General features: G+C 39.5%; 1 protein-coding gene across 1 annotated transcript in view; it reads left to right on the forward strand.

The window, feature by feature from the left end:
• LOC115209300 (tetratricopeptide repeat protein 21B) overlaps positions 1-18,670 on the forward strand; it is a 69,385-nt gene extending 50,715 nt beyond the window's left edge. Inside the window, exons 33-38 of the mRNA XM_029777637.2 lie at positions 7,512-7,625; positions 14,035-14,088; positions 14,665-14,721; positions 16,815-16,935; positions 18,278-18,345; positions 18,496-18,670. Of these exons, the coding sequence (XP_029633497.1) occupies positions 7,512-7,625; positions 14,035-14,088; positions 14,665-14,721; positions 16,815-16,935; positions 18,278-18,345; positions 18,496-18,573 (492 nt within the window). The 3' untranslated portion in view covers positions 18,574-18,670. The remainder of the gene's footprint in view (positions 1-7,511; positions 7,626-14,034; positions 14,089-14,664; positions 14,722-16,814; positions 16,936-18,277; positions 18,346-18,495) is intronic.
• The last annotated feature ends 171 nt before the right edge of the window (positions 18,671-18,841 follow it).

The following is an 18,841-nucleotide window of genomic DNA, read 5'->3' on the forward strand; positions in this document are numbered from 1 at the left end:
TTAAATCTTTGAAATATATTGACTATTCTTAAGTGGCCAAAAGGAAGGACATATTTATAATAAAACCCAACACCTAATGTTGGTGCAGGCATAGCTGTGTGATTAAGAAGTTTGCTTTCTAACCACTATGTGGAAACTTGGGCAAGTGTCTTCTACTATAGCCATGGGCTGACAAAAGCCTTGTGAGTGGATTTGATGAGCAGAACTGAAAAAAGCCCATTGTTTGTCCTTAATTTTCTTCTTTTTCTTTTGCTGCACTTGTAAACCAATTGTGACAAATCTTCGCCTCCAGTAACAGAGCATTCACTATATTTTTGTTTTCTATGTGTGCCATCCCTGAAGAGCACATGTATCAGATAGCCATGTTGTTATCTAATATCTGGTGCAAAACCAATTGGTAAGATCAACTGTAGTGGATTTATAATATTGTATTTTTTTATTGTGGAAGCACATGGTCGAGTGGTTAGAGCAACGGACTTGCGGTCAAGGGATCATGGATTCAAATCTCAGACCAGGCAATGTGTGTGTTTATGAGTGAAACACCTAAGCTCCACATGGCTCTGGCAGAAGGTAATGGTGAACTGCTGACTCTTTCACCTCAACTTTCTCTCACTCTTTCCTCCTGCATCTAGCAGCTCACCTGTGACAGACTGGCATGGGGAACCTATACTCCAGTGAAACCAGCCCTTATGAGCCTGACATGGCTCAAGAAGGAACAAACAACAACATTCTTTGATTAACCCACACGTGTGTGTGTGTGTGTGTGTGTGTGTCCTTGTCATAATCAGATGATTGTTTTAGATGAATGCCTTTCATTTCCAGTGTTATGCAAAATATATTACTAGCTATGGGGAAATATTACCTTGCTAGGAAACAGGTAAAGGTCAGTGACAGGAAGAGCATTGACCATTGAAAATATGTTTCCAATAAGTTCCACCTGACCCATACAAGAATGAAAAAGTGGTTATTAAAACAATGATGAATTTGTTGACTCAGTTTTATTTTATTTATTTTTTGTTTAGAGAGAACCATGATTAATATTTGGATTCTTAAACCTTAATCATTTTCCTACAAGATAGATCTTTTAAAAGCAAGATGTTTGACATTTTAAATCAAATTGTCATTTCACATACAGCATTGTTTAAAAACTTTCCTACAAGCTCAAAATTTTTTTAATATAGGTAAGCTACCTGACATAATTTTACAAAATAGGCATCAGCTAGGCATTACATCTAAGGAATGTAAAGAGTAGCATATTTGTTAAATAGTTTATTCTGGATTACCTGTGCCATGAAAGACTTCTTGTTGTCTGTTTAAATATTTAGATTTGGAAATAAACTGAAATTTAAAGGTGGTACAGTAGCAATAATAAACATTTATCACATTTTGAACATTCTAAAATTAGATTAGTGATAAAAAAGCAGTGATAAACAAATTGATTCTTTAATACAGCTATTGAGTAATTTTAGTCAGATCTATCTATGAACCTATGGTTCATATGAAATCCATTATCTCAGATTGTGTAATTTGCTAATTTAATGAAAGCATAAATGAAGTATTTTGATGTTTTGATGAGTTATCAGACTATTAACCTCATCTTAAGTGTTGAACAATTTGTTTTGATCAGGTGTCTTTTTTTAGAATGCATACAAAGTACCAGATATGGTTATCAAGTATCTTATTTCTGCACTGTACTCTTGTGTGCTCTTGTTTTGACATCATGTGATGGTTGTAAGCATGCATCAGTGTCATACAGGTGATGTTGTTCATTTCCAGTCTTCTGTGGCAAAAACATTTCAGGCCAGAGGAAAATATTCCCTTACATGGAAACAGGTAAGGACTGGCAACAGGAAAGGCAACTAGAAAATCTACCTCAATAAATTCCATCTGACCCATGTGAGTAAGGAGCAGTAGATGGTGATGATGATATTCCACAAGGTACATCTGATGTACGAGATGATAATCATCATCAAATGCCTTATTACTGAATGTGGGAATTCTATCAGACTGAATTCTATGCAAGAAACTTTATTTCTAAACCATGGGTAATAACACTTTTCTATAAGTAAATGAGTCTATGCAATTCATAATTTCCTATAGCACTTGGTTCTTGACAGAGCCTATTATTTTGTATGTTGCAAACAGTTTTCTCTTCATTTACTTTGAGAAAGGTATGCATGTCAGCTCTAACTCTAATTAGTATGAATATATGGAAATTATTTTACAAGACTATATATGTTTTCTTATTAATATTCAATTCATTTTCTGTATTGTTTTTTTTCTTTCACTTGTTTCAGTCATACGTAAAAAGCATCAACTGATCGTGGCCGTTTGCCAGCCTCCTCTGGCCCCTGTGCTGGTGGCACGTAAAAAGCACCCCCTACACTCACAGAGTGGTTGGCATTAGGAAGGGCATCCAGCTGTAGAAACACTGTCAAATCAGACTGCAGCCTCCTGGCTTCCCAGACCCCGGTCAAACTGTCCAATCCATGCTAGCATGGAAAACAGACGTTAAACGATGATGATGATGATATAGTCTTGTAAAATAATTTCCACCTTGAAGAATTTTTAATTGAACAAATCAACCTCAGGACTTTTTTTTTAAGCCTGGTACTTATTCTACTGTTTTATTTTGTTTTGTTTTTTTTGTCGAACCATTAAGTTACAGGAACATAAACAAACCAACACCAGCTGTCAGGTGGTGGCGGAACACACATATATGTATCATCAGAAAATCATAAATACGAAAATGAAGCACACTCTAGGTTATAAAGCAGTAGAGTGTATAGATATAGATATATATGGCCGGTTTATGGGGTTACCTTGGATTTCACGTCCATAAAGCACTTAGCTTTACCGTGTTTCTTCAGACCCTAGGCCTATGGTCCCTCGAGCAAGGAAGGAGGAAAAGACTTCATTACTGTCAACTAGTAGCAGTCGAAGGGAGACAATCCCCTGTTGTTGATATAGAGTAACAAAGTCTTCTTCTCCTCCACTTTCTAGAGATGCTATAGGTCTGAAGAAACACTGTAAAGCTAAACACTTTATGGACATGAAACCCAGAGTAACCTCAGAGATCAACCCTATCTATCTTCATATATATACATAATACATTAAAAGTTAGTTTGAATCTTGCCTGCTTGCAATGTTACCCAGCCAAACTGTGCATAATGGGAAAATACTATGAATTAAGTTTACCCTGAAACGTTAATACAAATGGAATGAAACAAGTTTCATGTAAGTTGAACAAGTAATTTTGGAGATATTAGAGGTTTTTGGATATAAATACTCAAAACAGTGCATAATGGGGAAAATATTCAGAATATAATCTTAATCCTGAAAGGGAATTATCTTTCAATTAGACACAGTGACTTGACAATGAAAAAATACGAGTTTATTTAGAGTAAATGTTTCTATTTTCACTTTTGTTAAACTCAATATTTTGATAATTTAGAAATATTTTTAAGTGTATGTGATTTCAAAAATATAAGTTGTTTGTACTGTAAGTATTTATATTTTAGCTTTCTTTAAACAGACAATATTTCAATGTTTTTAAAATTATTTTCAAGTGAATATCATTACTAAAATTTTTTGTGGCATAGCTAAAATATATTCTAAATTGAAATGACTTTAAAAATATGGTAGATATTTCATAAATAGCCCATTTATAACCATAGGTTTTTTTTTTAGTGCATTAAACATATCTCATCTCCAAAGATTTGGTAGCTATTTCTAGCACACCCTGCTATCATGTATCAGCTATTTGTGATAAAGGACCTGAAATACCTGTTATGTGGTAGCAGGGTGTGCAAGAAAAAGCAGCCAAATCTTTCTTTTTCTGGAACCTTTTACACATGATTTCAATGTCACATTCATTGAAAGCATGCAAAATAACCTGGAAAAGGAAAAAAACCCATGAAACAAAACTCCATTGCTTGGAAACTCAAAGTTTCCCAGTGACCCAATGGATTACAAGTAGTCTAGTATATATAGTTATTCCAAACAAGAAAGCACAAAAAAACAACAACGCAAGGACGTGGAACAAATATAGCGTTATTGGACGCTCAGGAAAGAAGGTGGGTTTAACGTTTCAAGTGGAGCTCTTCGTCGGAAACATAGGAGAAGGGAAAAAAAAATCGCCAACGGTACACACAAGGTCACATTTTGAAAGACCGGACGGAAAGGGGTGAAGAAAGGTGTTTTCAAAGACAGAAGAGTAGTTCTGTCAAAGAAAGGAGAATGGTAGAGGAGGAGGAATGTGTGTGTAAGTGTGGATATGTGCGTGCATGGAGGTCTGTGTGTGTGTATGTGTGCAATGATGACACGTGTGTGTATGTGTGTGTGGTTTTATCTGTTAAACAAAGCGTGTTTGTAGGGCTAGTAGTGTGAAGGTCGAGGAAGGAGTGGTGCCTTTTGTCTCTACCACAGGTCAGTACTGCTACTTTGAAGTATGTGTGTGTGTGCGTGTATGTATATGTATCGTATGTGTGTTTTGTTTGTAGTGTGTGTGTGTATGTATGTGTGTGTTCGTGTGTGTATGCGTAGAGTTTGGGTGTGTGGCGAATAACTGTGCTTTACTTAGTGTATATGTGCTTGTATGTGCATATGTGTGTATACATGTATGTATAATTGTGTGCCGTGTGTATGGGACATATGTGTGGGTTCATTTGAGTGTGTGCATGTACGTGTGTGTGTAAGCGTATATGGGTGTATATACGTGTATCTATGGGGTTTTGAGTGTGTGCATTCATGTGCGTATGTGTGCGCATGTTTTTGTGTGCGTGTGTGTGTGTGTGTGTGTCTGATGTATATATATATATGAGGGTGATCGTTACCAGCGTCACCTTACTGGCACTTTTCCCAGTGGCACGGGAAAAACACTCGAACGAGATTGTTGCCAGTGCAGGTGGCATGTAAAAACACCATTTGAGCATGGCCATTGCCAGTACTGCCAGACTGGCCCTTGTGCCGGTGGCACGTAAAATCACTCACTACACTCTTGGAGTGGTTGGCATTAGGAAGGGCATCCAGCTGTAGAAACTCTGCCAGATCAAATTGGAGCCTGGTGCAGCCATCTGTTTCACCAGTCCTCTGTCAATTCGTCTATCCCATGCTAGCATGGAAAGCGGATGTTAAGCGATGATAATGATATATGATGACAGGCTTTTATCAGTTTCTGTCTACCAAATCCACTCACAAGATTTGGTCAGTCCAAAGCTCCAGTAGAAGACACTAGCCCAGGGTGCCATGCCTGTATGATGAGAATTATGTAATAAGCATTTGGTATTTACTATGAAGCATGCACAACAGAAAAAAACTACTTATAGATTAGATATATGTAATCTAAAGTGATCATATGACCTTCACCTCATCCAAACTTGATGAGAAATTCTGATTGTTTTTGCTCTTTTACTTTCTTTCTCCTCTCTCACATATACACACTCTATCTATCTATCTATCATTTGTAAAGCAAAACAAAATATATTTACTTGAGTCATAGTATTTTGAGTTTATCTAACTTTATACAAGAGTAGTCAAAAAGATAAAACTCTCTGTTTATATTGTCTTTGTATCAACATTTGAGATTAGAAATGAGGCTGATTTATCATTTTAAGGCCAGTAACACATAATAATCGTAGTTCAGTGAGTGTAGCTTCTATTGTTTCCACTTACTCTTCTCTTTCTATTCTGGTTTGTTTGAAGCTACACCATATGCATTTAGTACTTTCACAGTCCAGAATATAAAGAAATTATATTTTGGGACAATTACCATCACAGTAGACTGAAATTAGTTCCTACATAGAATTGACATAAATTAGAAAATAATTAGAATGTTTTCTTGTTGCCTTTTTCTGCTACCATTTTCTATTTTATAGTCTTAAACTTATTAGACTAATGAAAATTATATACATTTATATACCACATGGTTCGGGGTCCAGTCCTACTGCATGGCACCTTCGGCAAGTATCTTCTACTATATCCTCAGGCTGACCAAAGCCATGAGTGGATTTGGTAGATGGAAACTAAAAGTAGCCCGTCATATATATATATGAACATGTGTATGTGTGTGTATATATATATACGTGTGTGTGTGTTGTGTTTGAGTGAGTGTTTGTCCACTGCCACCACTTGACATCTGGTGCGGGTGTATTTACATCCCCATAACTTAGTACTGAATGAAACAAGTAAAAGACAATAGGTGAAAGAAGAGAAAAGACATATTATACCCATAATTATTGAAACAATTGAATATGTAATCAACTGCCTCAGCACCAATTTGGAGAATTCAGGGTTCTCAAAACCAGAAAGGGGAAAGCTAATTAGAAGACTACCAGTAAAACTTCCCAAAAGTTTAGCATATTAGTACATATGCACATGTCTAAATATGCAAACTGTATGTAGTAGTAGACATACATAAACCAAAATATACAAGTCTGCACATGTACTGATGCCAAATGCTTGCATGTAACACACATACATAAACAATTGCCATGTTGATATTGTTGAAATTCTAATGAAAGGACCTAAGATCTAGGGTCAAACCAACTCTTTCTCCACTAGTGAGAAATCTAGAAATAAAACTAAATAATAGCATACATATGTACTACTACTGCTACTACTACTACACACAAACATTTGTATGAGTATTATAGTTTACTATCAAAGAAATAGTGTGAAGAGCCTCTTCAAAGGCAAAGTGGAACTTAATAACTCATTAATTCATAGGAATTGATAAATTATTCATTCTCTTTGCATTGTGAAAATACTGCTTTATTTGTTTTCCTCTATATATTGTCATCGTTTTACCATCCGCTTTTCTATGCTTGCATGTGTTGGATGATGTTTATTGAGATGGATTTTCTACAGTTGGATGCCCTTCCTCTCACCAATCCTTTCCTATTTCCAAGCAACATAATATTTTCCCATGACCAGACATGCTTTCTCAAAATATTGGAAATAAACGAAAATGTTTGCATGCTTGATAGTTGTAAATGAGTGTCACTATCAATGTCAAAACAAGATGTAAATGTACATCCATGCACACGTGTGTGAATGAGTGTATATATGTAAATAAAACAATATATGTTGGTCTTCCACACAGTTTCCATCTACCAAATTCATTCACAAAGCTTTGTTCAGACCAGGCTGTAGAAGACACTTGCCCAAGGTGCCATTCTGTAGGACTGAATCTAAAGTCAAATGGTTGCAAAGTGACCTTCTTAACCATACAGCTATGCCTCCACCTACTCACACACACATGATGGGCTTCTGCACAGTTTTCACCTGTCCAGTTCACTTACAAAGCATTGACTTAGACTATAACAGGAATCATTTACTCAATGACAGTGGGATCAAACCACATCACTGCAAAGTGAACTTCTCAACCGCACAGCAATTCCTGCTTTATTGATATATTACTATAACATCTATGAGAAATACGGATAAAATTTAATAAAATACTGTGTCACTAAAATGATTATGTTCTATTAGGCTCTCTTTTCTCTTTCCAGAATGATAATGTTGGTGCTCTCTATGGAATGGCCACTGCTTACATGGTTCAGAAGCAAGTCCCCAAAGCTAGGAATCAACTAAAACGTATTGTGAAATTAAACTGGACTTGTGAGGTGAGTAGTTTACTTTAAACATCACCTTTTAAAAGATGCTGGAGTTGTTCAGAGGATTTATCTGTTGTTGTTTCACTTAAGATCAATCCTGATTGAACAGACCTATGACAGAAAACATTCCAGCAGTGACCCTTCCATTTTTTTCAGACATATATGCAGGCATGGATGTGTAGTAAGAAGTTTGCTTCCCAACCACATGGTTCTGGGTTCAGTCCCACTGCATGGAACCTTGGGCAAGTGTCTTCTATAACCTCAGGCCAACTAAAACATTGTATGTGGATTTGATAGGCAGAAACTGAAAAGAAGCCTGTCATATATACGTGTGTGTGTCTGTCTGTTTGTTCACCTCCACCACTTGACAACAAGCACTGGTGTGTTTATGTCCCTGTAACTTAGCAGCTTAGCATTAAAAAAACTGATAGAAAAAGTACCAGGCTTTAAAAAAATACTGGAGTCGATCTGTATGACTAAAATTCTTCAAGGCGCTATTCCAGCATAGCCACAGTCTAATGACTGAAACAAATATAAAAGCCAAGTTACAGGGATGTAAACAAACCAACACTGGTCATCAAGTAGTGGTTAGAAACAAATGCACTCAAACATATATATATGTAGTGATGCTACTGTGTAGGGTTCGGCGCGCATGCGCAGAATGGGACTACTTCCGTGTGGCCACCGGAAGTCTTCCCCATGCGCATGTGCAGGAAAACATCTCTCGAGCCCGCGAACCTCAAATCGCTCTCTTCGGCTCAAGACAGCACTGCGATCGGTCACGGTTTTCCTGGCTCTGACAGCCACACACCAGCTTCAACCAACTTCAACCAACCTCAACGACCAACACCAGCAGTATCTCAGAGGCTGTCTATTCCCCCATCAGACAACGTACAACCATGAATCAATAACAAGTTGTCTGTTCACCTTTAACCTGAGTTTCGTCTGTTTGTTTTCTACAAGAATTTTTGTATGTGACTAGAAAGGATCTCGACACCCTGCCAGTGCTTCGATGATAGATCCTTTCACGTTACAATTGGTGACCCCTAGTTGAGAAAAAGAACAGGATAGAAGAAGACACAGCGAACAGGTTTTTTTTTGGGGCCGAAGAGCGCGGAAATTCATATTTTTTTTTTCCTATTTTTCTCCTTTTCAGCACGGCGAGGTGGGTCAAATAACCTTATTCATCGCACACAGTACAAAAAAAAAAGAAAGAAAAAAGAAAACACACACACATTCATTTTTTTTCCTTTCTGTATTTTGTTTTCCTTGTACACACTTATTCCTTTTTTTTTTTTTTTTTTTTTTTTTTGCTACCCACGAGGTGCACACACAAACACAATTTTGAATTGCCTTCTCGGTTCCACGTGTTCTCTCTCCATTTCTCGACCATACCTTCTGCCCCCTTCTCACAGACTCCTTCCGACAAAGGCATGGCTTCAGGTTTGCCTTCATTTACGGGGGATGCGGGGCTGTGGTTTGCACAGGTGGAATCACACTTTGCCGCGCATACCATTCGCCAACAACAGCAGTTGCATCTACTGTTTTCAAGTTTGCCCTCCCGGCTCGCAACATCGGTCAGGGATCTCATTGTGAGTCCCCATCCTGACGCCACATATGCGTCAGTAAAGGCGGAGATCCTCCGTCGCAACACGCGCTCAGAGGAATGTCAGTTAATGAACTGATGGCCGACGAGCAGTTAGGGGACAGAACTCCATCCAATTTCTGCGCCATCTAAGAGAGCTAAGCGGCAACGCCGCTGACGCGCCGCTCTTACGTAAGATATTTTTCTCAAGGCTGCCTGCCCACGTGCAGACAATGTTGGCCACGGCACTGGATGCTGTGTCTGTGGACCAGATCGCCACGATGGCCGACAAAGTGTTGGAGTTTTCGCGCCCATCTCCCTCGCGGGGCCTGTACGCATGCACAGAGCCCCCCCCGACACCTCCGACGAACGATAAACTGGCCGAGAACATCGACGCGCTTACGCGGAGGATCGATGATCTGTGCCGTGCGATCGGACGCCAATCTCGTAGTCGCAGTAGCTCTATTTCCCGCAGTCGGAGTGACTCTGTTTCTCGTTCCGGCTGGTGCTGGTACCATTCGAGATATGCCGAAAAGGCAGATCGGTGTACCCAGCCGTGCACTTTCAAGCCCTCGGAAAACTAAATCCGGAGGAGGTGAGCACGTCACCTTCTTCCATCTCGTTTCCCAAACATCGTGCATTCTATGTAAAAGATCTGGTGTCGGAGAAATTCTTCATGGTAGACACCGGCTCCTGTTGCAGCATCTGGCCCCTTCGTCTGGCTGCAGACAAGCCCAAGCGCTCTTCGATTGTCTTGCATGCTATTGACTCGTCTCCATAACCACTTACGGTCAGATTTCGCTGCGCCTCAACCTCAACCTTCGTCGAGACTTTCGATGGGTTTTCGTCATCGCTGACATCCCGCATCCTATTCTCGGCGCTGATTTCCTGGATAGGTTTAACCTATTGGTGGATGTCAGGCGTCGGAGGCTTCTTGATAGCACGACGTCGCTCTCTACACCGACTGGGAGTTCCACCACTGCGGTCCTTAGCCCGACATTCTTTGTTGCCACCTCTGGAGACCCTTTTCACTCTCTTTTGGTTTCATTTCCGGAGCTAGTGGACATTGCCTTTAAACCGGAAAATCTACCCACTCGACCCTCCATTTCATCACCACCAATGGGCCACCTGTATTCTCACGCCCCCGGCGCCTAGCGCCAGACCGACTTAAAACGGACAGAGCCGAGTTTGAGCACATGCTTCAACTTGGCCTTATACGCCCCTCCACCAGCCCATGGGCATCTCCCCTTCATTTGGCGCGAAAGGGCGAGTCTGATTTTCGCCCGGTTGGAGACTATCGACGCCTCAATGCCGTCACAATAGCCGATCGCTATCCGATTAGAAATCTCCGGGACTTTACAGCAAATCTCCATGGTTGTACCATTTTTCGAAGGTCGATCTGATACGCGCTTACCACCAAATACCGGTCAACCCAGCCGACGTTCCAAAAACTGCAATCACTACCCCGTTTGGGTGTTTTGAGTTTTTGTACATGAGTTTCGGTTTGCGGAATGCTACTAGCACCTTCCAGCGTTTCATTGATGGGGTTGTCCGCGGTCTTGATTTTGTGTTTGCCTATGTCGATGACATACTCATTGCGAGCGACACACGAGAAAATCATCTCCGGCACCTTTCTCAACTCTTCCAGCGTCTTCGCGCGTATAGCATACGCATAAACCCCGACAAGTGTGTTTTCGGACGCTCTTCCCTAGATTTTCTAGGGCATCATATTGATTCGACGGGAATCAGCCCCCTCTCGTCAAAAGTCGATGCCATTCAACGCATCGCACCCCCACTTCCTTGCGCCAGCTCAGGCATTATCTAGGGATGGTCAATTTCTACCGACGCTTCATTCCGGTTGTGCAGATAAGCTGCTACCTCTCACCAGGCTGTTAAAGGACTCTCCTAGAAAGGACAGTCAAGTCACCCTCTCTGTTGAGGCAGTGACAGCCTTTGAGTCCATTAAGAAGGAGCTGGCGTCTGTTTCTTTGCTTGCACATCCAGTTCCTGGTGCTTCTCTCTCTTTGACTGTGGACGCATCGGACACTGCGATTGGCGCTGTGTTACAACACACAGTGGATGACCATGTTCGACCTCTAGCCTTCTTTTCCCGTCAACTGCAACCAGCTGAACGACGATACAGCACCTTTGATCGTGAGCTCCTAGCGATCTATCTATCGGTTCGTCATTTCCAGCATCAACTTGAAGGGCGAGATTTTGTGATCTATACGGATCACAAGCCCCTTACGTTTGCCCTGTTTTCAAAAACGGACAAACTCTCACCCCGTGCTTTTCGGCACCTGGATTTTATCTCTCAATTTACTAGCAACATTCGACACATACCTGGAAAAGAGAACGTTCCTGCTGACGCTCTCTCTCGCCTTCCAGTTTTCGCCCTTTCATCTCCTGCTGCTATCGACTTAGCTGCCATATCGCAGGAGCAGCCACCTTTGGCGTCGTTAGATTTAACTTCTCCCAAGTTCTCCTGTTGCCAGTTTTCCTACCTTCCGCTTCCGTCAGCCGAAGGCACCATTCTTTGTGACACTTCAACTGGATCTCCCAGGCCACTGGTGCCTGAGACCCATCAACGCTCAGTGTTTGAAGCACTGCACTCCTTATCACATCCTGGCATCGCTGCCACCCTCAAACTAATCACTGCTCGGTTTTTCTGGCCGAATATGCGTCGCACAATTACTTCTTGGACACGCACCTGCTCCAAGTGTCAACGATCCAAGATTCAACGGCACGTTCATGCCCCGCTTGGACAATTTCCCCCCACGGAGGCCCGTTTTCGCCATGTCCACATCGATCTGGTTGGACCATGGCCTGTGAGTCGCGGGTTCTCTTATCTATTAACTTGTGTCGATCGTTTCTCCCGCTGGCCAGAAGCCATTCCGATAGCAGACATTTCTGCTGAGACTGTTGCGCGAGCTTTCGTTTCAAACTGGATTTCTCGCTTCGGAGTCCCGTCCCGATTGACAACTGATCGTGGACGACAGTTTGAGGCCTCGCTATTTCGCGAATTGTCGCGAATTTTGGGTATGCACCATATCCACACCACAAGCTACCATCCAGCGTCTAATGGATTGGTTGAGCGGTTCCATAGACAGCTCAAGGCCGCTCTTCGTGCCTCTTCGGACCCACAGTCCTGGATCGAATTTCTGCCCATTGTGCTTCTCGGCTGTCGGACTGCTGTCAAGGCAGACCTGGGGTCTTCTGCTGCAGAGCTGCTGTATGGTACCACACTGGCATTGCCCGGTACGATGTTGGTGCCAGACACTTCCCCGCCCCATGATCCGGCGACCTATGTCACCAGACTGCGGGAATATTTTTCAAACCTTCCGCCCATGCTTCCCAGAAAGCAATCTCCACCGTCCCATCTTCCACCGGATATGAACACCTGGTCGCATGTTTTTGTTCGGGACGATTCTGTGAAGGGCCCACTTGTTTCTCCCTATAAAGGACCTTTTCGTGTGCTTTCTCGCACACCAAAGGTTTTCACGATTGAGATAAATGGTCGTTCGGAGACCGTTTCCGTGGACCGTTTAAAAAAGGCACATTTTGAGACGTCTTCATCTTTTGATGACAACCTTGACACACCCACCTATGCACCTTTAACAACACTTTCACCTGCACAAACGCCTTCACCTGCACAAACGCCTTCACCTGCACAAACACCTTCACCGGCTCCTACAACACCACCCTCGCCGTCAACGGGTGCCCCGAGCACACCGTATGTTACAAAATCGGGCAGAACAGTGCATTGGCCCAAGAAACTTTCAAAAACAATTTACATTTAACTTTCTTTAAAATGTTTCTTATTGTATAATAGTATGTACCAAGTCTTCTGGGGGATCGGCAAGCCTTCTGTTTTCTGCAGCACCACCACAATATTCTGGTTGCCGTACTTCGCACTCGGAGGGGAGCCTGTAGTGATGCTACTGTGTAGGGTTCGGCGCGCATGCGCAGAATGGGACTACTTCCGGGTGGCCACCGGAAGTCTTCCCCATGCGCATGTGCGGGAAAACATCTCTCGAGCCCGCGAACCTCAAATCGCTCTCTTCGGCTCAAGACAGCACTGCGATCGGTCACGGTTTTCCTGGCTCTGACAGCCACACACCAGCTTCAACCAACTTCAACCAACCTCAACGACCAACACCAGCAGTATCTCAGAGGCTGTCTATTCCCCCATCAGACAACGTACAACCATGAATCAATAAACCAAGTTGTCTGTTCACCTTTAACCTGAGTTTCGTCTGTTTGTTTTCTACAAGAATTTTTGTATGTGACTAGAAAGGATCTCGACACCCTGCCAGTGCTTCGATGATAGATCCTTTCACGTTACATATACTACAGGCTTCTTTCACATGACTTTGGTCAGCCTAGGGCTATAGTAGGAGACATTGGCCTGAGGTGCTGCACATTGAAACTAAACCCAAGGCCTCATGGTTGCAAGGCAAGCTTCCTGTCCACACAGCTATACTTTTAATATAATTCGCAAGCTGAATCAGCATGTCATGGCACTAATATTGGAGTTGCTCTATAATAAATGGGAACGAGCAAATACTGGGAAAAATGATTAATTACTTTTTCTACAAGACTCTACCATTTAAATTACAAGTACAAACTACCCGACAGGCTTTTAGACAGTTTTTGTCTACCCAATTTCATTTGCAAGGTATGTTTTTGAGCTGAGGCTATTGAAAATGTTATTTGTGCAAGGTGTCGCTCGGTGGAATCAAACCTAGGGTGTTGTTGTAAAGTGAATACCTTAGCTATTCCATTCTTCTTTTCTGCAATCCTCAATGTATATTATGTGTTTTCTAATTACAGAATGCCGAAATTATGGAAAAAAGCTGGCTTCTTCTAGCAGATATTCATATTCAGGTATCACACTTTTGTTTATAACTTATAATGATAAACTTCTGCTTAATGAACTAACTGGCTCACTATTCTGGAATGTAAATGTATAACCATTTGTGTGTATGTGTGATTAAGAACTGCAGTTTGTGATGCAGTCTACTGCATCTAGGGTGATAGTAACTCTGAATATGAACTGATACTGGCTAGAGGAAACTATTCAACCCTGCTTGCTTATAAGAACCTCTCATATGCTGGTGGCGTAATAAAATGCTTGCAGTACACTCTGTAAAGTAGTTGGGAATAGGAAATGCATCTAGTCATAGACATCGTGACAAATTTGGGATGTACAAGCAAGACACGGAGCGATAACACCAAATAAAAACTGAGATAAATTGTTTAAACCTACCTAACCACTAAGAGAAAACAGACACAAAAACAAGCAGTGGCTGCAACAAGAAGGAGGTATATGACAGTGTGTGTGTGGGGGGGGGGGTTAATTTGCAGTACATCAGAAATCTTATATATTTATGGCAAGTTTTTTTTTGTGACATTTATTCCTTTTTTTTTTTCTTACTGCAATGTACAATATTCCTTTTTCAGTCTGGCAAATATGATATGGCTCAAGAATTACTGAAGAAATGTTTGACCCATAATAAAGTAAATTATCTTTGGTCATTGACCATTCTTATTTATATACATATGTATGTGTGTGCTCTTATATTTATATATGTGTATACAAGAGGTTTATGAATGTATGTTTCTATTAATGTGTGTGTGTGTGTGAGTAATTTGTGTTTGTGTATTAGCAGACATTAAAGTAACTATTTTCATTGGTTTTATTCTTTTGAGGAGATGAGTTCTACTGGGTTTTTACCATAGTTCAACTTTTTCACAGAGCTACAGTCTTGAGTCAATCAAAAGAGGGCAGTTGTCATCTGAATTTTTTCAAGTGATCACAGCTCTCAACCAGTCAAACAGAAAGTCAGTAAAAGTTCCACTTTGCTTGTTGTATTGAAGACTAGTGGTGAGCGAGAATAAGAACATTCTCAGGGAGATGCTGAGCATTTACAAACATCAATTGGATAGTCTATTCTAAAGGACTTTAAAGTCAAGGTTCATGAATAACTTTCAGAAATCTCTGACCTGGTAGTGCTAGCAGGTCTTAGAAGGATGAAAATGTATTAGCAAGGGATTCAACTAAGTTAATATAGAAGCAAACATTAACTGATATTAAGAAGAGTAAACATATATTACATTAGTGTTATCTTCTATAATGCACAGAGTATTTAATAGTAAATAGTAAATGTGGTGAAGGAAATATGATCTTAGTGAATGAGTGATGATATACTACTTTTCCTAACAAATATGGGAGACAATTGTGAATATGTTTTGATTATTCTGATCTCACTTACAAAGCATAGTCTCTATTGTACTTGGTAAAGCAGGAGTGGAAGAATTACTAAATGAATGGACAAGATTGTGAGATGGAAGTGCCTAGTTTGAGGTGCAAGGATCTCTAAAAGTAGCTGAACATTATTCAGCCAGTGAAAAGCTTATTCATAGGAACTTGTTACATTATCTATAATCAAGTCTGATACCTTATTTTTGCTTCATTTAAAAGCAATCAGTAGTTTCTGTAGAAATATTTTATCTTTTGATACCAACCTGCATAAGACTGCACTGGGTTTACAATACAAACTTCCTGTGGTTGAAATTAGTACCATCTTTCAAAATTTCTTGATAATTTATGTTCCAAATGCTAGCTTAATTAGGATTAAGATATTTTATTACATTCTTTGTTATTTTTTACAATTTGAATGAAACAATGGTAGTCTATCATCAACAGATATAGCAAAAGGGTTAATTTTGATTTCTATTTGAATACCAACAGAATTATTTCCTTTTCATTTAACAACAACACACACACAATGAGATATGGAGATTTTATTAAGGGAAATATATTGTTTGGATTTATTGTGAATGAATGGTGTAACTAAAGATGAAACTATGTAATCACATTGACATATAGTTTAAACATTTACAGGGAAACCGTGAGAGCAGGGAAAAATTATAAGGTTTGACACTGGTGTTCTGGAGATGAAGGAATGAGCATAGCGGTTACAGTGGGGACAGGCAAAGGTGTGGACACTGCTTGAGTGGCCTGAAGAGAGACTTGTATGGTATGCTAGATGGGCTTAAGTGGAGTTAGTATAAAACTAGTTAATTCAGAGAAAGTGAGGCCATCGTAGTAGCAACAGAATAACTTACATGAAGATGGTGCATCTGTTGGCAAGGGGTTGCAGTGTGCTGGATAACAAGTTTTTGTTACTCAGTGGAATGATTTGGTCTTGGGTGTGCAGCTACAGCACTATCCCCAGGCTGGGAGCAGGGTGGGTCTTTGTTAAGCTTTGTAGAAAAGCAGTAGATAAGAATATAAGTATTTTCTCATCCTGAGTAACAGAGCTAGTTTTTTAAAGTGAAATTTTAGCTATATTGGAAATATGGGATTATCTGTATTAATGAGGATAGGATATAGTTCATGAAAGTAAGGCTAAAAATAATACTAAGGAGTAAATATACTTTAGTAGAAAAGTGTAAGATATGAGAGGCATATAGAGAATGTTGAACAGTGTGTGTGTAAAGAAGGATTGTTAGAAACAAGGAGAAAGACAATATAGTTGAGCTTTTATAGAATTCTACTGAAAGGAACATGTAGAAAAATTCACAGAGTATGCATTCTTATTCTTCAGAGTTGCTGTAAAGCCTATGAATATTCTGGTTTCATTATGGAGAAAGAACAGTCTCATAAGGATGCTGCTGAATACTATGAAAAGGCCTGGATCCATGGCAGAAAAAACAACCCAGTCATTGGTATGTAGTATGTTTGCTCTTGATTACATTCAACTATGTGTGTATAACTGTTTACTATTCTCTCTGCATTTGCATATGTATGCCTTTGAACACAAATATATGTGTTCAATCTGTATGATTAATATACAATTGTCCTTCAATTTGCATACTTTTATGAGTTACTATAGAAATAGAATTAGTGGATAGATACATTTTTAATGGTATTGATAAAAAATAAATCTCTATAAAATTTAAGCAATTGTTTATTGAAATGGAGAAAGAAGATATGGTTAATATATATATATGTGTGTGTGTGTATGTATATGTATGTAATAATAGTTTGGCTGTCATCTTTATCTGACAGTGACCTCATAGCTACTGAGAAATAAAATAAGTAGAGGGTGAGAGAAGGAAGACACATGAGTATTGCTCATTTATTTATTCTTCTGTGATCTAGAAGGCCTTTTTGTGTCACATAGCACACACTGAAATTCTTTTGTACCAGGGTTGTTGTGTTATGTTTGAGTTCTGAGCCTCTACTGTGAGAGATTTATAAAGCTTCAAAATCCTTCAAGTCTCTGGTGCTGACTTTCTTCCATGCAGACATGTCTTCTCTTAAATTTGGGTCGATTTTGCAGTCTTTCACCGTTGCTTTCAGTATATATTTGAATCTTTTACTTGATGTGCCAACATTACATTTTCCATTTGTAAACTCAGAATGGAAGATTGGCTTTGGCAATCTACAACTTATCAATCTAACATTCCAGCCCTATGCAGTGTGATTTACATAATAGAGGATAGTTTTATTTGCATATCTGTGCCCATTAATTAATGTATATTTTACACACACAAGTTATTTTAGATTCCACTATATTTGTGTGTATATAACATACTCTGACTGCAGTATATGGTATTTATACCTACTTTGTTTCATATCAAGCAAGATTATTTCCCCAATGATACTGGGATCCTGTCTTCTTTCCTACTTAAACCTTAGGCTCTTTCTACTTCTACCCTCAAGCCAGTTGATTCTAACTTCAGCTTCTATACCTTGAATTTCCTCTCTAAGTTCACTATATGAGAATTAGGTCATCAGCATATAAGAGTTCCCATGGACATCAGCTCTCTCCTATTCAACATAAGCAGTCACTGAAGATTGGGCTTTGATAGACCTCTGTCATCATGTTATGTTCTTGAGTTCAGTTGGCATATATCTTGCTAATTTAGACATTTGCAGTAAACATTCAACTTGTTCACTAAAACTTCATCAGGTTATAAAGTCTTTAGATATATCTCTTAACTATTTTCTTCATGTATTTCTATGCCTACTTTTGTATATATATACATTTATCTATTTTTGTAGGATACAAGCTTGCCTTCAACTACCTTAAAGCCAAACGCTATACTGAAGCCATTGATATTTGTAATTTGGTAAGAATTCAGTTTCAAAAACTATTTGTGATTAATTAGGACTAATTTTTAAGTTAACATGTTATATAACCATTTTGTCTTCTTTGTTTTTTGTGCTGTTGTGAGTTCTGTTCTAACACATGATTTTATTTGATTTGATTTTCCTTATAGGTACTGGCTTCTCATCCAAATTATCCAAAAATACAGAAAGAAATCCTTACTAAAGCAAGATCTAACTGGCGGACCTAGAAACTTAACTATCATCTTTGTAAAATTATCTAGTCTGGAAATGTTTATTTCTTCTTAAAAAGTGTTTGTTAATAAATCTAGTGTAATATATTTTATACACAATCTGGTCAGTTTTTCTCGGCTACCTTTTAATTTTATCTCAATCAACAGTTCATTTGTTCATTCATGTTGCTAATTTGTAAGTCATTAGTCTATGAGGAACTTATTGTATAAATAATTTTCATATAAATCAATATACCATAACATGTGGATGTGCACCTATATTTAC

This window comes from Octopus sinensis, linkage group LG3 (genome assembly GCF_006345805.1).
Source record: "Octopus sinensis linkage group LG3, ASM634580v1, whole genome shotgun sequence".
In the NCBI taxonomy this organism is placed as follows: domain Eukaryota; kingdom Metazoa; phylum Mollusca; class Cephalopoda; order Octopoda; family Octopodidae; genus Octopus; species Octopus sinensis.